Source organism: Haplochromis burtoni, unplaced genomic scaffold, assembly GCF_018398535.1.
Source record: "Haplochromis burtoni strain Fernald_Lab_line unplaced genomic scaffold, NCSU_Asbu1 Contig_1, whole genome shotgun sequence".
Classification (NCBI taxonomy): Eukaryota; Metazoa; Chordata; class Actinopteri; order Cichliformes; family Cichlidae; genus Haplochromis; species Haplochromis burtoni.
This window is the reverse complement of record NW_024582362.1, coordinates 909830-933475: the sequence shown is the minus strand read 5'-3', so window position 1 is coordinate 933475 and position 23646 is coordinate 909830. Positions and strand designations below refer to the sequence as shown.

The 23646-nt window shown below is 42.1% G+C and overlaps 3 protein-coding genes across 3 annotated transcripts in view; 2 read left to right on the top strand and 1 right to left on the bottom strand.

The window, feature by feature from the left end:
* LOC102301958 (sodium/hydrogen exchanger 9) overlaps window positions 1-2200 on the top strand; it is a 62120-nt gene extending 59920 nt beyond the window's left edge. Inside the window, exons 15-16 of the mRNA XM_005912340.2 lie at window positions 565-670; window positions 748-2200. Of these exons, the coding sequence (XP_005912402.1) occupies window positions 565-670; window positions 748-945 (304 nt within the window). The 3' untranslated portion in view covers window positions 946-2200. The remainder of the gene's footprint in view (window positions 1-564; window positions 671-747) is intronic.
* A 1373-nt stretch (window positions 2201-3573) lies between these two features.
* On the bottom strand, window positions 3574-6386 carry chst2b (carbohydrate (N-acetylglucosamine-6-O) sulfotransferase 2b). The gene has a single exon (XM_005912342.3). The coding sequence runs from the start codon at window positions 5799-5801 to the stop codon at window positions 4404-4406; it is 1398 nt and encodes a 465-aa protein (XP_005912404.1). The 5' UTR covers window positions 5802-6386; the 3' UTR covers window positions 3574-4403.
* Window positions 6387-8622: 2236 nt separating this feature from the next.
* On the top strand, window positions 8623-23500 carry trpc1 (transient receptor potential cation channel, subfamily C, member 1). The gene is made up of 13 exons (XM_005912344.3): window positions 8623-9620; window positions 10439-10593; window positions 10680-10781; window positions 10905-11107; window positions 11914-12045; window positions 12215-12410; window positions 13382-13718; window positions 15611-15750; window positions 16553-16699; window positions 20471-20655; window positions 22117-22318; window positions 22692-22886; window positions 22977-23500. Exons 1-13 carry the CDS (start codon window positions 9455-9457, stop codon window positions 23202-23204), a joined length of 2388 nt encoding a protein of 795 aa, XP_005912406.1. The 5' UTR covers window positions 8623-9454; the 3' UTR covers window positions 23205-23500.
* The last annotated feature ends 146 nt before the right edge of the window (window positions 23501-23646 follow it).

Genomic DNA, 23646 nt, shown 5'->3' with positions numbered 1-23646 from the left:
GGACTATGATTTATTACACTTTTAGATTTGCATCTCTCATTTCTGTCTTCATATATAAACAACTGGAAGTCTGATGGCTTAGATCTAAAACAATTTGCAGTCACACGCTCAGTGATTATGTTTATGATAAACTGCAGTGATTCACTTTAACCACTTCTTTCTAACAAAGAGTTGGGCTTTCCCTCGAGCATCAGCTGCTAAAATAGGAAACCGACCATACCAGTTAACGCTTTACTGGAGTGCAACACCAGTAACATGTAAATTCCCTGACCTTTTATCCTGCACAGGTAAAACACCGTATCTGGTTACTGTCCTACTCATTCTTTCAATATATATATATATATATATATAATATATATATATATATGATATATATATATATATATATATATATAATTTATAATAAAAATAAATCTGATATGTGCTTTAGTGTTGTTAGCTATTATTGTTATGACTGTGGAGCTGGAGGACAGGCTAGACTACAACAGACCATTTCACCTTATCTCCTGTTTACAGTCACTGACACGTACACACGTTTTGAACAGTCCTTTAACAATGTCACAGATATCTAAAGCCAATGCTGACTCATTGTGGCCCCCCGCTGACTGAGTCACTGCCACAGTGTTGTGGTGTATTTGCCAGAGTCTTCAGTAGCCCCCGTGTGCAGGAGGTAAGCCTTTTTTTCTGTGTTTACAACATGCCAGAAATATTGAGGAACATATGAGTTATTTGCCACTCACAATTCAGGATGATGAAGAAGAAGAGCTGTGTGAGATAGAAGCAGGAAAAAACACCCTGGATTTGGGGGAAACGGAGAGCCAGCAGGGATCGTCCGAAAGCGATTCTGCATCCGAGCACCAAGAGGACCTGCTGGACGGAGATCTGGGCCTCGGCACTGCTCCAGCTCAACCGAGGGAGGCAAGCGGCTCCAATACTCAGCTCTAACCTCGTCTTATCAGCTATTGCTCCCTGATGTCAAAACCCCCACCTCCCACAGTGAATGGAGGTCACTGGTCAGGACATCTGCCAACAGCTGACTGAGAGTTAGAGTTTCAATGGTTCCCAAAAGGTCATGCACTCCCCCTGTGCTGAAATGCACGCAAAGACACACAGTCACACAGGAAGGGAGAAAAACAATTACAAAGGCCACCGCTCTTCCTGTTGCAACGCTGATGATTTCCTTGTCTCAAACTGGGGAAGTTAGAAACTGAAATAGAAATGTTAAGTGTGCCTTTCACCTTTGTCATAAAGCAGCAGCAGTCATAAAAATAAATAAAGGTAATATGTTAAGTCACAGATTCATTATAAGCACTGAAGCTACATGATACACGGTTACGTAATGCCCGAGTTTCAAGCTTTAGGGAGAATTACTCATCACTGTACTCTGTGATTGAACACTGCAGTATTTCCCTTAATCAGCTGAAATGGTATTTTCTTGCCAACTTTGCTTAGCTCTTCCCCAGCCCCTTATTAAACTTTTATTGCACTGTTTTCTGCTGCAATCCTTTTAACTGATTCAAATGTATTCTGCTAAATTTATTACCACCCCCACCACCCCATCTCCCTCCATGTCTTCCTTAGCATTCTTTGCTGTGCAAGAATGTATCCAAATGGTTAAAAGTACTAACAGCTTTCAGGGGGGGAAAAAAAGACTATTTGCATGTGAAGTTTCGCTCCAACTGCTTTAATTAAAGATTGCACTTTGCTGCTTTCTATGTGCATCACTGTAAATCTCAGGGCCCCATCTTTTTCCCCCTTGAGTCAAACAGGGGTGTTGTTTACTGCACAAATACGATTTGTGAAGGTTAGGCTGTACGAATATGCAGATGGTTCGCCGTGTATTAATAAAGCCATTGTCCTTGAAGCGGGGGCTTTTCGTTTTATGTTGTGAATGCATGGGCGCATCTCTGGAATGTGTCTGTTAAAGTATACATTGCGTTCCTCTTTGTATGCACTCAAATTTAAATTTCTGAGCTTTTTCCAAGCAAGAGATGATGATTAACAGCTTTCCACCATTATTAGGCCTGTTTCTTAAAGCTGCAGCTTACTATCAAAGTAAACAAATACTTTCTGAAACACAATTGCTAGTTTTTATGTCATTTGGCCAGAGGGGCCGATGGCGCGATATGGCAGCCTCGTTTCTGTCAGTCTGCCCCAGGGCAGCTGTGGCTACACTGTAGCTTGCCTCCACCAGTGTGAATGTGACTGTGAATGAATAGTGGAATTGTACAGTGCTTTGAGGGCCCCGAAAAGCGCTATATAAATGCAATCCATTATTATCATTATTATTATTATTTGCTAATATTTGAAGCAACACATCTCTGTTATATAACACAATCTGTTTGCTTCTGTTGCATATCCGTTTGATGCAGAAAGCTTCTTTTGCATTTCAAGGTGATGCAAACTTTGCTTTACATGTCAGTTTCCATACGGTACGTAAATCCAATTTCAATGTTCACCAGGATCTACTTCCGCATGGGAGGAAGAAGCTTCTCTCAAGTCTCCTTTGTCGTTGTTGTGGGAGTCGCCGGCCACTGAGCTTTCAAGTACAATTTTTAGACGTTTTTGCATCCCGAGCAAAGGGCTGAAACTACAGTCAGGTGTGTAAAAAGACATTTAGCACAATGAATGTGTTTGGATGTTACTTTTACAGGTGACTCTTGAAATGGGAAATTTTGCTAAGGTGCTGTTGTCAACAGAATTGAAGTTGACAGTAACTGTAATTACTTCTTCCACCCAGCTATTAAAATATCCCCAGCTATTGTGACTAACGTTTTTCAGCCATGCACTTAAAGATACCGTGTGGAGTTTTAAGTACTACTCGGTAGTTGTTTTACGTCAGGCTTTACTAGCATTAGTTTGCCAAAAAAGGAAAAACCTAAACAAAGCAGGAAATCTAAACCAATAGAGAAGTACACAGACTCGGTTTATAACTTTTCAAATGTGGCTTGCAGTTGTTTCCACCCTGTCTGACAGATATATATATATATATATATATACACACACACGCACACACTTCATGCTGGTGAGCAACACCGAATGTAAACAGTTTGCTTGCCAGAAACCTCCACAGGGCACCTTTAGGTTATGTAGCAAATAGCAACAAATATATGACACCTCTCCAGCACAGTGGTTCTCAAACAGTGACAAAAGGTGTGCACTGAATAAAGTTTTGATAAAGCTTATTCATTCAAGACAAAATTTGTTATAAATCCTGATTGTAAATTAAAATAAACGTAGCACATTTATTATTATTCTGCTTCAGGTTTCTTCCTATTAAAAGGTGTTTTTCCTTCCCACGGTCTCTAAGTGTTTGTTCATATAGGGTCGTTTGATTGTTGGGTCTTTACCTTACAATAAAACCACCTTGAGGAGAATGCTGTTGTGATTTGGTGCTAAATAAATAAAACTGCATTGAATTTAACCGAATCATTCAATTCTGCATTAAACCCTTCATCTTATTTAGGTGTGCTAACTTCCAGGTTGTTCCCTGCAGCCAATTTTGTGAACCACTTCCACTCCCCCCCCAAGTAGGCGTTAAAATAACTGAGTTCAACACAAATGCATAAACTGTATTGTTAACTATGAACTTTACTCAATGCAATATTCCCAGATGTGTTTTTTTTTATAAGAGCAAGCAATTGTAAACATTGGAAATGGTAGAACAAGCAGACTGCTGACACCAACAGAGAGACTTTTCCAAATCTGGAGCTATGACATTGTCCACAGTGTATGATATCATCCTGTCAGGATGTGACGACAAAAAAAAATAATAATAATAATAATAAAATGTAAGAAAAACCCAAATCAAAACACCCCCCTTTTTGTAAAATCTAGCCATAGCACTACTGCTGTTCTGATCACACCTCTACCTATGGCACAAGAATCCAATCCAGTGATTGTCTCTGACACGTCTCAAATATTAACATTAGCAGTCAACTTCTTTTTTTCTTCTTTTTTAATCAGTTGGATTTTTTTAACCCTTCCTTTAACTAGTTTCACTTTTACAGACAGTATGAAGACTGGAAAACAGATTTTTTTTCTTTTGAACATTCAAAAAATATCCCCAAAACATCCACTTTGAAGTGTCATCATAACAAGATACATGAATTATACAGTAGCTTCTTTTTCCTTTTTTTTTTCTCTGAAAGTTGCAGCTTTGAGTCAATTGTTCTTAGACGTTGCAGTGTCGAGGTCTAAGGTCCCGTCTGGTGTTCCGGTAAAAAAGAAGTGGTCCTTTTCAACGGAGCTGCAACTGCTTGACTGACGGTACATTCCAAATGCGGCCGATGTAGATCCAGGAACATGGACTTAAAGTAAAGCTTTATTTCCACAAAATAAGGAAATGGCACTCTATGCAAAATTAACATTAAATTAAATGGTCTTTGGTGGTGAGGATGTTTTCACAGTCTGGAGTGTGTCAGTAGTGATTTGCTCAAGTCCTTGGCCTCCCCGGCTGTTCTCACTCTCTCGTAACCTAGAACTGACATGGAGTGGTGGCAGTAGTCTTCCACTTGTTTGATCTGTTGGATGCTGAGCACTGTTCTCCATGCACTTGCAGCTTGTGTGGCATTCCTGGAGGAGACTATAAATGGCTTAGATGAGGAACTGGAGCCACTGGTCATGTTCAAAGCAAACATCTCAATGTCATGGTTGGTAGTGAGGTTGGCAAAGCGGTAGACGCTCCTCAGGGTCTTAACTGGGTTTTCGACCAGGTCTTCGTAACGTACGGCCATGTACTTCCCCTTCAGCCAGCTGGGTGGATTTAAGGCAGTCCTCAAAGTCCTGGAGGTACGGTCGCAGATCACCTCCATGGCTCCAATGGAGTGGTAGTCTGAGCCATCCTTCTTGTTAGCTTTGTGCCCCGGGTCCACGAAAGGTATCCGCCGAAGTTTGGGGTCTCTGCTGCGGACCACCTGTAAATTCTCCCGTATCAGGCCGTGTCTGGATTTGATCCTGGAGTTGGCTACTGCCCGTGGGTCTCTAACCAAGTGTATCACCTTCAAATCCAAGGACGGATCCTCCATGAGCGGGGCCAGCACATTTACATCCAATATGCGGACCCCTTTAATGACTATGGTGCTATATTTCAGGCACTCTTCCTCCAACAGTCTAAGGCTTTGAGGGGGACACTTTTTACACACCTTATCATCCACCATCCCCACCACCTCCTTCCTATAGGCTGAGCAGAGGGGATATGAGCACACCACTTTATTGAGGGTGGCCCCAAACAGTCCGAGGGAGGTGAAATTCTTACCTCCCGGGCTGTTGTAAAGTTGGAAAACAGACAGATCACAGCGGTATAAGGAGCTAAGCATGTCCCTGGCCGCCCCTTGCAATGACACGGCATCACCGGGGTACAGTTTCTGCCAGATGTGCCACATTGGCTCATACAAGAAGAACACATCTGCATTTTGATTAAACAGCTCCCCAAAAAAGGAAGAGCCTGACCTCCAGGTGGTCAGCACATAGATAAGCTGCCTCTTCTTAGCCAGCGAGGGTCTGTACAGGAAGCGAATGTCAGATCTGCTCTGATAAGTGGTGCTCCTCATCTGATGATTACACTGCTGCGGCTCCTTAGTCCATTTATAATTAGCCAAGTTAAGCATAGTGAGCACGAGCAGTAACAAATAGGCCATAAATAACACAATCCTCTTCCTGCGTAGCACTTTCATCACGATCCCAGGCTGTGCTATTATCTTGGTATGATTCCTGTATGTTTTAAGCTTCCTTCCAAAGCCTGCATCCTTCTCCCAAGGCGCTGTCAACTTCAGTGGTTGATGATATTGTTTGCCTCGCATCTGTACCCTCGGAGAGTGGCTCTCACCGCTGGACGAAGCTCCTTACATTGACTGTGCACCAACACGCTCGGTAGTGTGTTTATGGGCTGCACCGGGAATTAACACCCAGATGAATTAGGTAATGTATTCGGCACCAGTTCGACAGCCACTAAACGATATAGCTTTTTCACTGCACTGCGCAATGTTCGTCATAGAAATGGCAGAAGAGAGGAGCGTTAAAGTTGTCCATATCAGGCTTTGCAGTGATTCTGTGTTTGGCCCGCGTTCAAAACAAAAACCAAGAAGCCTTCAGCATTGTAACAGACGCCCAGTTTGAGCACGTTCAGCGGAAGCATCCTCGCGCAGTTACCAGCTGGAACATCCTCAGAAATGCGGTGGATTCGGGCGTCGGTCACGATTCCGCGCGACGGGCCGGATCCTCTAAATTACTCCGCAGCTGCCATGATGGAGCAGAGAAACGCTTTTATCCGCAGTTAGGGCTCTTACACGTTTCTCCGTCTCGTTCTTCTGCTCGTCCAACTAATACAAACTGGGCCGATTCAATCTGAATAGCAGGACCAAGACCCGCCCTCCGAGAGAGCGCATTGGAGCGCGACGAGTCGACGCTCGTCGGCCAGCTTACGTCATTGGACCTGCTGCGAGCCTGTCACGTTAATGGTGGCTCCGACAGATCACAGCAACGGTAGATGAGGAGGGCATGGGGGATGGATGGTGGTGGTGCTGTTGTTATGTTTAGGTGAAGTCCACCTCACATTGTCTGAACCGTACTCTAGCCTCTCGTTGCTACACATCTAAAAGCGATTAGCAGTTTTCTGTTTTGTTTTTTGTTCCGTTTTTTCAATATACAACCTATTTTTACTATTTCTTTAATAAAAGTGTTAAGGCCGTGATTGTATTCCAAAGCCGGCCTTTACTTTTCCTTTTACGCACGTCCTCCTCATCGTGTGTGACTGCAAGAGAGAATCAATATTTCAGATTAAATGTATTAGCCCCCCTCACGACAGCCACAAGAGGGTAGCCCGGGGTTTGTCTTAAACGCAGCAAAGAAAAACCCTGTTTCATTACAAAAGAGCTATGCACATACTGCCGAATCTAATTTTTCAAAAATAGAAACTCTTGAATTTTAAACTGATCTGAGAGTGATGGCCTCTACATTGTAGAGGATGTAATAATTTTTCATTGGACGTGATAGAAACACTCAGCGGCAGTGACAAGCACTCCTCTCAAGTGGAATCAGCTGAAATGGGACATTTGACAGCTGTTCCCCAGGAACTGGAAAGGCCATGATGTTGTATGAAGGGAAACACATGCTCTGCAGATTGAAAATCATCTTTCCTAAGAGGCTTGCCTGTGCGGGATTACAACCTTGAACAAGCGGGGTGGGGAGAGCATAGACTGAATGAATTGAAACCGCTCGAGTCCCTTGACCCTCCCCAGCGAGGAACCTCTAAATATGTAGGGTAATATCCACGTTGTGATTTTAGTATACTGTTTCTCATCAAGCCCTGCTCAGATGCTGTGCATGGTGTGAGTCCTTCTGAAGTGCGACATATTAGGCTTTGTGTTGGCTATACAGTATTTCCTTCCTGTTCTCGGTAACGTGTGCTTTCAATATATCTTCATTTTTATTTTTGTTCTCATCCAATGCGGGTGTCTACAGCGAAATACCTTTGTGCAGACTGCCCTCTGCTGGAGCATTGAGGTCCCACCCTCCAAAACGAACAGCAGACTTCCACATCATGAACAAATATATTAATCATACATATGACATAATAATTTATATTCGTTTTTCAGTGTGCAAGCATATAGATAATAGAGCTTAGTTTAAGAAAAATCTTTTAATCTTATTCTTTTATAAGGAAGCTTGTTGTTAATATGAAACCTTTCCTACTGTGCAACCGCTTCATTCCACCTGCATTTTACAAATGTTTATAAAACATAAAACAAAAGCTATATTAGGATTCGGTGCTGTTGGAAAGCAAAGAGCCCGTCATTGAATGTGTTTTTCTTGTATCGAGTCAAATAGTGAAGAGAATAATAAGTGCACGTTTTCCTCCCCGCCCTATTTTCAACATGTATTCACACTGTGACAGAAACCCGCCCAGGAAATTACTTCTGTTTCAGTGCATGGTATTTGTTCTGTTTGGCAGTGGAAGTGCTGAGCGTGGTGAGTAAAGTAATATATTTGTCTCACATCATCAGAAATGTGTGTGGTGATGATTTGCAAGCCGATATTCAATATTCACAAATTTCTTATTTAAAAAAGAAAGAAACAAAGACCTTTCTACATTTTAGAAGCCAACTGTGTTACAATTATAGAAAAACCAAAGGTCGTCTTTAATGACATCTGATTTAAAACGTAATAATAATAATCTCGGTCTTAACTCGGCCTGCATGAGAGCAGACCATTAATTACCAGTGCTTTATCACTAAGCATGCTGACTCACTGTCACTTCATTATGGCTTATTGAGTTGGATGTGAAGGCTTGTTACATGTTGTGTTTTCTTTTGATTTCACTTGAACTGAATGAAGTACATGTTCCCTAAAACTGTATTCCAGTCCATATTAAACCCTTTCCTTCACTGGTTGCAGCATTTCTTAGCAATATTCTTTGCAGGTTGTTAAAAGTGGGTGGATTGATTCCAATAGCAAAAGTCTCGAAAACTGATAGTATCAGATACTAGTGCGATATGACTTTGTTTCTATCTATCACTGTGTTAAACACTTTTTTGGAAATAAAACGTATATCCAAGAAATTAAATATGAAAAAGGTTTTTTTTTGTTATCACTGTTTACTTCATCTATAGGTTATAGAACATTTAAACAACAGAAGCTGACATAAGGTGCTTTAAACACAGACACGTTTACATTTCAGCATAATTATAAAGAGATTTCACTGAATCAGGATACCAGATGTATTTCCTAACAGTCTGTCACGGATTATATGAGCCCATATGCCGCCATATCCATATCCATGTGCACTGAATGTCACCCATGCATGTCCCAACACAGCATTTCCATCAGGACTTTCACATTACTGCAGGAAGTGACCTGAGCAGGAGCCACAGCCATTGCTGATTTCTGTTTATCTCCCAGTCTTTACCGCTTAGCATACTGTATGTGTGTAGTTCATGCTTCAGAGTCAGCACGTGTGCATGCACTGTCACAGTGAACGCTCACACACACGCTGTGAATTTACACAGTGTACTGTACACGGCAAAGATGCACTGTTACGTAATCACGGAGAAGAGGCTTTGCGCCTGCGAAACGATCAAGCAGGTGGAGGAGGAAACATGCGCAGTGCAAGCCTCGCCAGCAGCATCAGGACCACTGCGATGCAAGTGAGAAGATGGTGCTTGTAAACACGCCGCGAGAAATGACCGCGTTGTTTCGTCTACTTGCCGTCGCCGTGAACACTTTTTAACCCCACGTTTGAAATCGATGGTGCGAAAAGGGCTACAATAGGCGATATTTTAACCCCGAAAAAAGGGAAAAAGCGAACGCACCGGAGCTGGGACGGTAATGCCAGCGATTACTGACACTGGTTTAAGTCGGCCGCTTTAAACCTCTGCTGCGCAACTACAGAAGCATTCTTCGCATGTCATCGCATATGACGGGATTTCTCGTGTAATGGTCGTCGGTTTCTAGTGGGATGCACATCAGCGTCTTGCCGTACTCGCTCTCCGTCGTAATGGCAGCTCTGTACCATGGCACGGACGCTTCCTCTCCGGACAAATTCCTGGCCTTGAAAGACGTGAGAGAAGTGAAAGAGGAGACGACTCTGGACGAGAAACTCTTCCTCCTGGCATGCGAGAAAGGTTTGGCTCTTGTTTCGTCTAATTTAATATCTGGGCTGTTGTTCCCTGTTTGCAATGCAATGGGATGTCCGTGCAACACGTGACTACGAGCTGAAGGAAGCTCGTTATTGTGATCATTAGGGATGCTGAAGCTACATGTCTCATGTAGGAGGTAGAGCGCACACACAGCGACAGCATGGCAGATGTCATACAGGCTCATTTAGCAGCTGGCAAACTACTCAATCATTACAGATCCCCCCACTCCAGTGTATGCCACTCACAGCTGCCCACACTTTGGATACTGTGGTAATTTGCCCAAGGGGCAGTTAATAGTTAAATGTCTGCTCCACTTTAAGTTTCTCTCCCTGGTCTCCTGACTTTTCACAAACCCCAACATGGAAAGTTAATGCAAACAAGCTAAATGCCAGCAAGGCAAGACGTAGACAGTGTAAGTGTAAAATAACAAAGAGGCATGGGTTTTCTCAACTAGTCCCCGTGGCGTGAGAATATTTCATTGATAAGTTAAGAACATTGTACAGGCAGAAGTGTGCTAAGCCAATAACTGCCACTGTGACCATATAAAGTCTCCCTAAACGTGGCCCAGCAACAGAAATTGTCCTTTGAGGGAGATGTTATTGTTACACAAGATTAAGGGTTGCCGCTGGATCTGAGCCTGTTCTCTGAAAGAGCTCGCCTGATAACCGGCGCTGTGTGTTTGTGTCATTTTGGCACCGCGCTCACACTAATGTTTCACTTCTTCAAAGGATCCGCCTTTGTGAGAACTTGCCAAGGTGGATCACATTTATGATGTGCTGCTTTGTCCTTGACTTGCTTCTCAGGTGACTACTACATGGTGAAGAAACTGCTGGAGGAGAACAGACACGGCGAGCTCAACATCAACAGTGTGGACGTGCTGGGCCGAGATGCAGTGACCATCGCCATCGAGAACGAGAATCTGGACATCCTTCAGCTGCTCTTGGAGTATGGCTGCCAGGTAACAAGCAAGCACAGACTAGGGGTAAAATAATATACACAAGACATCATTTACATCACTAAAATTGTGCATTTCTTTCTGTGTAGGCAACAGACGCTTTGCTGGTGGCCATAGACTCAGAAGTGGTAGGAGCCGTGGACATTCTCCTTAACCACAGGCCAAGGAGATCTTCTAAGCCCTCTATTGCTGTAAGTCTGCTGTTATTACTCGTTTTCAAGAAAAGAAACACCATTAAGGCAAAAACTTGCTTATCAATTTCTATAATTCACTTACAGTATTTTTATTTTTTTTTTAATCCATGCTCTTGTCAGAAACTGATGCAGCGCATCCAGAATCCAGAGTATTCCACCACCATGGATGTGGCTCCAGTCATCCTGGCAGCCCACAGGAACAACTACGAGATCCTGACCATGCTGCTCAAGCAGGACATCTCTCTCCCCCGGCCTCACGCTGTTGGCTGTGAGTGCACGCTCTGCAACGTTAAAAACAAGAAGGACAGCTTACGCCACTCCAGGTACAGTTAACTAGAGCTCACAAAATACTTAAGTGGCACTGACTTTGTGCAGACAAGTGCATTAAGAGCACCAGAGGACTATTTCTTTGCTCAATTACTTTAAATTGGAATAGTCAATACCACTTCTGTTTTGTAGGTGATGTTTTGATTGTTTTGACCCAACAAATCAACCCAGTTTTGCTCCAAGTAAAGTGGCTCTTGTGAAACATTGCAGCCTCTTGTTTCGATGGCAGCATTAGGTTGAAAATCCAGTCTGCTGCTCCTAGAAGTCGATGATTTAATCAACACACTGGGTTTTAGGAATTCTTTAGCCATTTTTTACAGTCCAATGAATGCCCAAAGTATCTTCCTTGTCCCCGAGAGGACTCCTGATTTTCTCTGTTATTGTCAAGCTCGACTGATCTAGCTGTAGAGAGTCGGTATTGGTATTTTACTGAAATACAAAATCAATACAAACTCTAATTTAAGGGAAAACAGCAAAACAGCAGCAGTTCCTCTGGGAAGAAGGAGTACTTGGTTTCTGATACCTTCTCAGACTTGCAGATGAGATTTTGCTGATCTCTTCCGCAGGGGCCTTTATTTTCTCTGTGCAGGGCAGTGTGGCCTCCCACACAGTACACTAAATGAATCACTCTGCAGTTTGGCTGCCAAACAACATAGAGGTGAAAGAAGGTATAAATGAAACAGATAGAGGACTGAATGTTTCTCCTTATTTCTTCTCCCATCTGCACAAGTCTGTTATGTTTCCACCTATCCCCTTTGGGGGTTTTTTAACCGCCTCGTTTCTGTTGATGGTGGTGGGTTAGGTTCCGTCTCGACATCTACCGCTGCCTAGCCAGCCCCTCTCTCATCATGCTGACAGAGGAAGATCCCATACTCAGGGCCTTTGAGCTGAGCGCAGACCTAAAGGAGCTCAGTCTCGTTGAAGTGGAGTTCAGGTAGAGTCAACATGCTGCACATACATCAGAGCGTTAATCCAATTTCTTTGCCTGTAAACAGATGTAAATACATATAGCGATGCTGTAAATCCTTTCTTTTATAGCCTGAGATTGATAAGAATCTTAACCTTTTAATATCCTCTTATTTGATCTAATTTATTTGCTCTAGAACTGACTATGAGGAACTGGCAAAGCAGTGCAAGATGTTTGCCAAAGACCTGCTGGCTCAGGCTCGAAACTCTCGAGAGCTAGAAGTGATTCTCAACCACACATCCACCGAGGATCATGTTGACAAGAGAGGCTTACTGGAGGAGCGCATGAATCTCAGTCGACTTAAACTGGCCATCAAGTACAACCAAAAAGAGGTTTGCATACATCACTGGGCAGGTAGTAACATACTGTTTACTGCTGAAGACACTCATAAGGTTTCTACAGAGGGCAAAAGGGCAGTGTGACTAATAACAAATGAGTCCACCTCCTATTTATTGTTAGAATGGCTGCCATGATTTGTGACAGATGATAGCAGCAAGAGCGTGAGGGAAGGTTTACAAGTTGGTGGTGAAACCTGCTGTGTTGTGTGGTTTGTAGACGGTGGCACTGCCTAAAAAAACAGGAAGCCAAGCTGAAGATGCTCATTTAGAGTGATGAAGAGAGGGAGGATTAGAAATGAGTCCATCAGAGGGACAGCTCGGCTTAAGTTGTTGGAGACAAAGTTAGAGAGAAAAGGCTGAGATGGTTTGAGCATGTGAGGAGGTGGCATAGTGGATATATTGGAAAAAAGTTGACGGTAAAACTGTCAGATAGGAAGAGAAGAAGAAGACCACAGAGAAGAAGAAGAATGTGCAGAGAGCTGATGTGACAGAAGAGGATGCTAGGGATAGAGTAAGAGGGAGGCAGATAATCTCCTGTGACGATCCCTAACGAGTATCAGAAATTTAAAAAAGAAATGTTTATTGGTTCTGTTGCCTAAAGTTAGAGGAGGAGATTGATGCTGCTGTCGTGTTTGTGCGATAAATCTTAAATTGCAGTCTGATTAGTAGAGCTTACATTATAAACAGGGGGAAGCAGGTTGGATGTTGGAGCTATCCACAGCTCATCACACAGCTATTTATTCTTGAGCCAGTCTTTGTGCTAATCTTCTGGCTGTAGCTTCATATTTATTCCAGTGAAATGATCATCAAAGCAAACCCATGCCCAGAAACCTAAGAATTGTTCTCACGAAATCTTGAACTCTTTCTTCACTTTGCTGATTTTTCGTAAAGTTTTTCTTTTTTCGTATTAAACATCTGTCCACCGATGCTTTAACTGCCGTTCTCTCTTGATGTCCCTTTTACAGTTTGTGGCTCAGTCCAACTGTCAGCAGTTCCTCAACACTGTCTGGTTTGGAGAGATGGCCAGCTACCGACGCAAGCACACCTGTCTAAAAATGGCCACAGTTCTGAGCGTGGCCATGCTTTGGCCTCTCCTTTCTGTCTGCTACCTTCTGGTGCCACGCTCCCGTGTTGGCCAAATAATCCATACCCCTTTCGTTAAGTTCATCATCCACAGCGCCTCCTACTTCACCTTCCTGCTGCTGCTTAACCTGTACTCTCTGGTCTACAACGAGAACAAGAAGAACACGATGGGCCCCGCGCTTGAGATGATTGATTACCTGCTCATCCTCTGGATCATAGGTCAGACTTTTACCCCGTAAATAACGCATAATGCTGTTTCCAGAGGCGTGTCATGCATTATATGTAGTTATTGTGCTTTATATATTTCAGCACTTCAATAATTTAATACTTATCTATTTCCTAATGCACTTTAAGGAACTAGAACTAGAGTCAAAACCCAGTCCCACAAACTAAAGGTTAATACGGTAACATGGCATGGTTGAGTGAAAATGAGCGCTTCCTGTTATGATCTGGCTAAAGTCCAGTATCCCGTGTCCATAATCACATCAGGCATTACATGACAAACGGCTGTTTCTACACCAAATGACAGAAAGCCCAGCTTGACCGGATTAAATCCGTCAGCCCTGCTTCTAATTGAGCACAATAGAAAAGAAACTGCAGCTTCTTCTTTCCCCCCTGTGGCCCTTCTGAGTGCTGGTATCAATGAACTCAACACACAGCTGTGGAAACATATTCACACATACACCAGCTATCTTTTCAGAAAAAGGGCGGATAGTGACAGCTGGAAATTGACTCTGCCTCTTTACCTTACCCTTCTGCCAAGAAACCATTAACACGGCTGTTTAGTCTCTTTAATGGCTCTGCTTCCGCAGTAGGCATGTTTGTCTCATTGTTGCAAAAAATCCGAGCCACTTCCACCAGAGACAAAGCATCACGACCACAGCATCTAGGTTTCAGCTCTTTCTTTAATAAATCTTCCCAGTAACTTCATGTGACGGGATGTGAAAGGATTTAGAAGCAATTGACATCTATTATTCAATGATATAAAGTGTTGTGCTGTGCTGTGGGGTAATTGTCAGTTTAGTTTGTACACTGCAGGATTGACATCAGGTTTTCAGTCATTAGATAAGAAGCGTAATAGGGTTTTCCATGGGCTACAATAGCCCACTAGAGGGAGAACATTTCCTTAAGCATTGCAAAAGAGCAGCATCAAAGATAAACTTTGCATTTTTTTTTCTAATGGTTGCGTCATTTTGAAAACAGCCTAAACTCCAAGGCGAGAGGCAATGGTGTACAGTATCCCTGCAGCGTCAACACGTCACCCAAGATGAGTTAAATGAGAGGAATGAGATTACTAACGGTTACCGTTCTCAGACAACCTCCTGCCTTATGTCATCAGAATGGGAAGGGGAGTTCTTAGAGTTGCATCACTTTTTTGTTTTTTCTTTTTCCTCTCCATTGTTTGCTTTCCCTCTTCCTATCATCTTTCTCCTCTTCCCTCCATCCTGGTATTCCCCTGGGCCAGAGGCCTCACGTTAATGGGAAACTCAGATGCTATGAGACTGTGAGTGCACTAGGCTACATGTATGCATACGTGTTTGGATGTTTCTCTCGCTATCTAAGTGTGTGTGTGTGTGTGTGTGTGTGTGTGTGTGTGTGTGTGTGTGTGTGTGTGTGTGTGTGTGTGTGCGTGCGTGCAAGCCTGCAAAAAAAAAAAAACATAATGGGATTTCTGTTGTAAACTCTTCGCTCATCTGTTTTCCTTTCAGTTAAAACAAAAGGAAACATCAGTCACGTTTTTGGCCACTGTAACAGTTTCTGAATCAAGGCATAAAAAAATCCGACTGAACATTAACTTGCACCTGGAGTAATTTTTTTTATTCCTTTTGTACATTTAGAATTGATGAAATACCATTTAAACACAAAAAGACGCTAACCCATCTTAATTAAATTCCACGCACCTCCCTAAATCCCACAGATGACACATTTTCAGCACATTAATCTCTTGATTTCTGTGTCTCACACATTCCTGTTTCCCCCAGGCTCTCTCTGTGAGATGACTGATGGCTGAGCCTTGAAGGGATTTTAAAATGTTGTGGATGACATCCTTTTTCCAGTGGTGGGTGTGTGTGTGTACGTGGTAATGGTGGATTCTTTCCCCCCCCCTATAGGAATGGTGTGGTCAGATGTGAAGCGTCTGTGGTATGAGGGGCTGGAAGACTTTCTGGAAGAGTCAAGGAACCAGCTGAGTTTTGTGATGAACTCCCTCTACTTAGCCACCTTTGCTCTGAAGATTGTTGCTCATAGCAAGGTACAAACACATAGCACACACTCCTTACATTTAATGGATAGATAATTAGATTTAAGGTTTCGTGGAATAACGCTTGTGATTCATCATTGTGCATATTAACGCTACACTCCAGGGAGGTGTTTTCATCTGTTGTTTCAATTAGATCTCAGATCAAGTTGAAAGCTGGGCAAAGCTATTCTAGGAATTGAGCTTTCTAATGCACCATTAAGACTGATAAAGGTGTAATGTGCCTCACCTAAGGCAGTAAACGGAGCACAGACCACACACAGCCAAACAGTTTTGAAATAGAGGTCTAACTTCTGCTTAGAGTTCTCGTTTCATGTCTTTAAGTAGTCTTCAGGAATAGTTCTCCAGGCTTCTTGAAGGACATTCAAAGCTCTTCTTTTGGGTGTTGGCTTCCTTTTGTTCTGTTCTCTGTCAAGACAATCCGACAGTGCTTCAATTATGTTGAGGTCTGATTTAAGGGAGGTCAGTTCATAATTATGTGGTATTCGTTTACTCCCTTCTTTAAAAATGGTGTCTTGGCAGCCAACTTTTCATTGGGGCCATTTCTGATGAGATTTTGGCTAACAGTAAATGGTCCAGTAGATTAAGGTCCTGTTTTAGGTCTTTTGCTGGATGTTTTCCTCATTTTTAAGAACTGTTCATCTGCATTATATAAATACTTCTTTTCTTCTCCACTTGGCTCAAGATTTGCATAGTGCTGTCCTTTGGAAAAATAATGCCTTCTATGACATTTAAAGACGGTGACAGTACATTCAGATATGTATCTTTCTCTGAATCTCTTTGCTTTGATCTGCAGTTTAAAGATCAGGAGCAGAACAGGAAGGACTGGGATGCCTTCCATCCCATCCTGGTGGCCGAGGGACTGTTTGCCTTTGCCAACGTTCTTAGTTACCTGCGACTTTTCTTCATGTACACCACGAGCTCCATACTGGGCCCTCTACAGGTAGGAAAACAGTTGGCATATACATTAAAGTAGCTGTGAGTGTTTTGTAGAGAGGCTTGATTCTCACTCAGTGCAAGCAGACAACAACGAGATATGACTGCGATCCCTGAGGGTTTTAAGTGATATATCTGTAAAGCCCTTTAATGAGAAAAAAATGGCCTTATAGTTATGCAATGATTATAAAACTGCTTCGCCTATTTATTTATTTCTTTATTTTATCTTTGTCCCGGACGCCACACACACACACACCACCCACTCTCTTCCTCTGTTAGTGGATGTGAACACTGCAGGGCGAGCCAACTCTAAGCATCACACCAGCTGTGCTCAGCATAACCATCATCATAAGCATTAAGTATAAGCACAGTGAAGTGAGGCAGCAGATTAATGTGTTCTGCTCTGATAATGCGCACATAATAAACTGAAAAAGGATTTGCAGCTTATTTACCATATACATCGCCATACTGCTATCATCTATATGAATGACTGCCTTCACAGTTGATTTATTTAAGTATGTGCGATCTATACGATTTTGGCTGCATGGGAATAAATGCAGAGCGGAGAAGGGAAGCTCTTATTAAATACACTTAGTTTAGAATTAGCTTGCATTTTCTTGCCATTTGCAAAAGGTTATAGATGTTATTAGCCAAGTAGTGTTACTTTTGTCTGTGAAGATAAAAAAAAATCAAAATGACTTCATTTGGTTGAATATTGGAGATTTCTTTGTAGCTTCAGAGAAGCCAGAAGTCTGCTTTGCATATTTTCTACTCAGGCGCCATAGATGTCCCTTTTTATCATATCAGGTTTTATATTATTATCCAGCTGGCAGAGGGAAATCATGAAGCCTGCCATTATCTGAATTTTTGTTAGCAAACGTGAGGTTCATTTTTCCCAAAGTGTGACTTTTAAAGCGTAAAGAACTCTTGAGGTGCGCAGTGAGGTCAGTCCTTCCTGTCATTATTTCGAGGTGCTGTTTGCGGTTGACTTATAAAACAGTCAGGGTGCTCTGTAGCTTTTTAATGAGCATTTTTCAGCTACGCTCTTCCTGCTTCACTCTCGTTTTTTTTCTTCTCGCCCTTCTTCTTCACTCTGTGACATAACTGTCTGGCTTGACAGGATGGAAAATCAGCTTTGAAAATACACTTGGTTTGGTTTGGTTGGCGTGTTCGCAGCCGTACTCGCACTCACGTGGCAGACACACCTCTCCTCTAATGCACACGCACCCACACATTTCCACACTCCTGTGATATCTGGCATGCTAGGATTCAGTCCAGTTGTACTCAGGCATGGACACACACACAGACAGTGAGTCAATACTATGTGGGTTGGAATAATGAACGTTTCTCTCATTCTGTCCGCCCTGAAGAGGCCAGCTCATATTTCCGGTGGGTATTGCCCCCAACTGAGTTTGGAAAGAGTGACTGAAAGTGGGAGTATGCGTCTGTGGTGTGGGTTTATCACGGCCCAGACTTAACCTCACTGACATCATTAATGTGCCATAGGCTAACTGAGAGTCAGCTGGGCTATTTGAGTGTGTGTAAGAGAAATAGAAATAAGTCATGCTAAATGTATACGGATTAACTTTAGATGTTGTAAGCAAGGATTAAATTGAACTGAGTCTGTCTCCTAAACGTACAGCTTGTGAAATACTTTCAGATTCTGTTTCCATTAAGGAAACCTAAGGCTTGATCAGCTCCAGGTGTGTGTGATGATCTTCAGGTGTGGCCAGCCACCTGACAGGGCCACACCCACCAGGCCTGACTGAACCCCAGAACTCAGCCACACACACACACCTATCACACAAGCATAGAAAAAACACACGGACAGCAGCACAGTGCAGCACACATATCTACAAGATATATAAAAGTCCATAACTGCTCATGAACGCTGGGTCACTCATGACACTATATTTAACATTAACAGTTTTCTGGGCCCAAAACAGCTGAGCTGCTGCACAGATTTCACAGTTTCTGCAGTGAAATCAACAGGAACAAATCTCAGGATGAATCCAGCAACAGCAAAGCTGTAGCTTCCTTTTTATTTACTTTACTACATTTGGTTTAGCTGCAAAGCTGTTTTTGTTGCGGGAATGTCAGTGTTTACTGAAACTAGAATGGTATATGGCTGTTTGAATTGGCTACTCAGTAGAGACCCACCAACATAGTCTTCTGCCCGCTGTGAAGTAGGTGAATCCTGACCTGACTAAATGAGGCCTCATACACTTCCATGTCGTGGACATCTCCAGACTGTGTGGAGTTGGCATTTTCTCCCTGTGCCCACTCTGGCTTCCTGCCACACTCCAAAAATGCATTTGTTAGGTGGAATGGAAATTGTTAATTGATTGTATGTGTTAATGTGGGCTTTCAGTGGCTGCCTGTTTCTCTGTATCAGCCCTCTGATGTGCTGTGACCTGCTCAGAGGGTACCCTGCCTTTTCCCCTGTGACAGCTAGAATAGGCTCCAGCCTCAGGAACCCAAAATTGAACAAGCAGTTGAGAAAATGGATGGATAAATAGATGCATTTAATTTTCACTCTCTAAATTAAATAACATAAAATTTCCTCTCATTATCTAACAGTGCTGCATTGAGTATCTTTGGTTAGATTTATTTGAGGTATGCATTAGACCTCCTCCAGTCACGGTGAGGAGGTAATACCCTGCTATATTTCTGTTCTGTTTGTACAGTAACCAGTTTAGGATATCTGTCAGGCAGGGAGCACCCACATCTCCTAAATCAGATGTGTACAAAGTGGCAGATGAATACACTGGGGGAATAAATCACCCGAACAGACCAAACTTTCTCAAATAGACTCCCTGGGTTCCAGCACAAACTCTGTACTCACCATTCATCAAACATCATGATTCGTCATGCAGCCAGAATGGTTTTCTCTTACACTGGACACTTTATATGTGTTTGTGTTTTGCAAGGGTAGGAGTGTGTTCTGACCTTGTTTGACCATCTCGAGGTCCTTATAAACAGATATGCCGCACAAGCCTGTAAATAGTGGGTTTCCAATGCTTTAAGAAGATTTCTGTGTTCTCGTCCTCTCTCTGGCTTCCTCCGTGTTTGTCTCTGTGTTTCTTCAGGTAGGTTGAGAGAACTCTAGCAGCCAGAATAAGTAGGTTTTCTTCCTCTTCCCTGAGGAACCACTACTAAATCTGAACATGGGTGAAAAAACACGCTAAGAGTGGTCAGAGAGTGGTGAAGCAGTGCGAGCATGCGTCTTTCTAAAGTCTGAATGGCTTTGAAAAGAAGTACTAGAGTAAAAATTCAGTATACAAAGTAGAAACGAATTCTGCTGGACTGTAGTTGAATTTAAATGTACTACAGTGTTACTTTTACATAATTTACACTTTCTGTGACATTTTAAAAATCAGAGAGTTGCACTCTAATATACTGTAATTGTAAGTGTGTCTAATTAATGTGTAGTTGGGCTTTTAATATATCACAGTCCAGTTGCACAAAAGTTATTTGATTAGAGAACATAGAAAATCTAGTTCATCAAATCTTCTAAGTCTCTAGCATTACCCAGACTTTCAATAAACTTGATTGATTGGTGTTTTAAAGGGAGATCTAGTTAGCACAGAGAATGTGATACTGCAATATCTTGGTTGTTTTCATTTCAGGCCAGTATTGTTCAGATCAGACATTAAGCAGAGTCAAGTTTAATCCAGTCCAGCTGCTTAAAGGCTGATGAAGATTATTGAGATTTCTTTGAGAAAGCTGTTAGAGCAAGCAGCACAAGATTAACGGGAAAATGTTAATCTCTCGCTAGATCTCCATGGGACAAATGCTGCAGGAGTTTGGAAAGTTTTTGGGCCTCTTCCTGCTTGTGTTATTCTCCTTCACCATTGGACTCACCCAGCTCTATGGAAAGGACCAGAAAGATAAGGAAAACAATCCACCCAAGGACTGCGGGGGCATCTTCTGCGAGCAGCAGAGCAACGACGCATTCCACACGTATGGGCAAACCTCATTCTGTCATTTTGGACAGCGATGGCGTCAATGACTGTTTAGTGTATATGTTGAGGGATGTTGAAGGTTATATAAAACCTTTATATATGTTTTTATCCTTTATATATGTTTATATGCATACATGATCTTTATATACTGTAAAATTAGATCATAACATTGAAGGAGACAGCAAAGTGTGGGAGCACTTTAACAGTTATGCAGCACAGACTTTATTCAGTACTGTGAAGTCTAAGCACAAGGGTGCTTTCTTCAGAGCTAAAAAAAAAATAGATAAGTCAACATAGTTTAAAAAGCCTATGAGGCACTGCCACTGCATATGAAAGGACTGTTATAAAAATAAACACTGTGTAGCTCATACATTCTTCAATTCATGTACATGGAAAACACTAATTTAGACAGAATTTGGACAGAAACTAAACAGTGATTTTTAACATAAGCAGGGACAAATGTTAATAGTACAAATAGTGTGTTTAAATAAATACAAGAAATACACAGAAATATATACAATACATAGAGTAAAACTTGTAAATGTTACAATTCAAGTCAGATTTTTAGGAGAAAATTGGAGCACAAGCTGTGAAGATGAGACAAGACATCCGAAGCATCACAAGAAAACTCTCCCTCGCCTTCCATCTTCATGTAAAAGTATAAAAACAAAAATAACTGATAGGTGACGTGATGCATAATCCTTTTTTTTTTAAATTTGAAAGTAGTCTTTTATGTAATTGTGCACATTACACCTTTTTTACAGATGGGTAAGCACATCTGTGTTCCCTGGAAGCTTTGTAAATCTTATTAAGCTCTGAAGTAGTCGGTCATGTGCAGGTTGTGTAATAAAGTCTGCACAGCAGTCAGATTGCTCATGTCTCTCTCTGCTTGCTTTTCTCTTTTGACATTTTGTGCATCGGAGCACACCTCAGTTTAGAGCGGCTTAACAACAAATCATTTAAATCCTACGTTCAGTTAAAAAATTTAAAACAAAGGAGAAATTGTTTTGCATTTGAAGTGACACATTTCAGAAAATTTGGCACATGATCCTGCTTAAATCACATGTTAACAACCCCTAAACTGACTAATTGTTGCACTTTAGAATTGTGTTTGTTTTTTAATGCCTGCAGGCATAATAATGATAATGACCACTGAATATTGGTTTTCAGACATTTTCATTGTGTGCAGAGATTTCTCCAGATTCTCTTAATCTTCTAATAAAGTGATATATGTAGGTACTTGAATCTGCATGCCCCCTAGCATTTTTACAATAAGAAATGCTATTCTTAAAATATTTCCCCACATAGTGCTTCACATAGTTGTTATGAAAGTCTTTCTAGGGAGCTCTTTTTATGTAAATGTAGGTTTGTATTTATTTCTCATCTTTTTTTGGAGACAGGGTTGTATGTTTAAATCTGACCTGGACCTGCACACGTACTAGCTTCGTCTCTTTTGCAGATTTATGGGGACCTGCTATGCACTGTTCTGGTACATCTTCTCCCTGGCACACGTTGCACTCTTCGTCACCCGCATCAGCTACACAGAGGAGCTGCGCTCTTTTGTCGGCGCCATGATCATAGGCACCTACAACATCGTGGTGGTTATTGTGCTGACCAAGCTGCTGGTGGCCATGCTCCATAAAAGCTTCAGGCAAATTGCTGTAAGTGTAAATAAGTTTTGGCGCTGATGGTCTCGCTGCTGCCACGGGCAGTTTGAATTTGTCCTGGCATTGAAATCTCCGACGGTTTTCGTTTACTGTTAAGGTTTAATTTTCCTCAAAGTAGCCCTGAATTGTTGCACAGATGTTAGCTACTTTCTTTCCTTGGAACCGCTCTTTGCGGCCTGCTTGATTTCGATTGCAATAAGTGCAACTTATCTTTCACAAAAATCTGTTCCCCTAAGTTTCCACTGTGTGGTGGTTTTGCATTTTCAACATTCCTCCTGTAAAACTGTGTGTGAAAGTTTAAATGCATGAAAGTTTTCCAACATTCCTTCGTTCTTAAGTGTTCTTATTGGCTTTTGGACTCCTGTAGAATCACGAGGATAAAGAGTGGAAGTTTGCCCGGGCCAAATTGTGGCTCAGCTACTTTGATGACAAGTGCACGCTGCCTCCACCCTTAAACATCCTCCCTTCTCCAAAGACTGTCTGCTACTTGGTGACCAGCCTGAGCAAGTGGATCTGTTCACACACCTCGAAGGGCAAAGTGAAGAGACAGAACAGTCTGAAGGTGAGAGATAAACAATATTGTAAAAGTTTGATTCAAACCCATCTTCTAATCTTCAACAAATGACCCTCTGTGTTAATGCTGTCCTTACAGGAGTGGAAGAACCTGAAGCAGAAGCGGGATGAGAACTACCAGAAGATCATGTGCTGTCTAGTTCACCGCTACCTGACCTCCACCCGGCAGAAGATGCAAAGCACAGACCAGGCTACGGTGGAAAATCTGAACGACCTTCGCCAAGACCTGTCAAAGTTTCGCAATGAGATGAGGGACCTGTTGGGTTTCCGGACCTCCAAATATGCCATGTTCTACCCAAGGAGCTAAAAAAAAGACTTGTTATTCTTTCCCCTCCTGTCCTCTTGACAAAATCTTTGCTTCTTGTTTATCTGGGCTGCTGTGTGACCCGAGCATGTGCAAAAAAAAAAAAAAAATAGAAAGAAAAAAATACTCTGCTCTTTTGAGTCACAGAGGCTATTAAACCTCACTTTAAGCCTGGAACTTAACTAGACAAATATGTATCCTCCACCAAAGCCTCCAGACTCAGGCCTCCTATCTATTACTCAGCTATGTAACCTTTTTTGTAAATAAAAAAAGCCATTGTTTTCAATAGATAAATAAAGATTTAAGAAAAAAACACACACTGGATATTTCATGGCTTTTTTCGTTTTGGCTGCAACAGGTCTGAAAGCAAAACTATTCAGCCAATCCCCGAGCTGTCCGCTCCACGAGAGAGTTGCGCTACAAACACCTCATCCATTCTGATGCT

Excerpts from the sequence above, each read along its gene's own strand:
- trpc1 (XM_005912344.3), top strand. The coding sequence starts at position 9,455 with ATGCACATCAGCGTCTTGCCGTACTCGCTCTCCGTCGTAATGGCAGCT. Across the intron at positions 10,782-10,904 it reads CTTCTAAGCCCTCTATTGCT|AAACTGATGCAGCGCATCCA; the intron begins GTAAGTCTGCTG and ends TGCTCTTGTCAG. Across the intron at positions 12,411-13,381 it reads TCAAGTACAACCAAAAAGAG|TTTGTGGCTCAGTCCAACTG; the intron begins GTTTGCATACAT and ends TCCCTTTTACAG.
- chst2b (XM_005912342.3), bottom strand. The coding sequence starts at position 5,801 with ATGCGAGGCAAACAATATCATCAACCACTGAAGTTGACAGCGCCTTGG.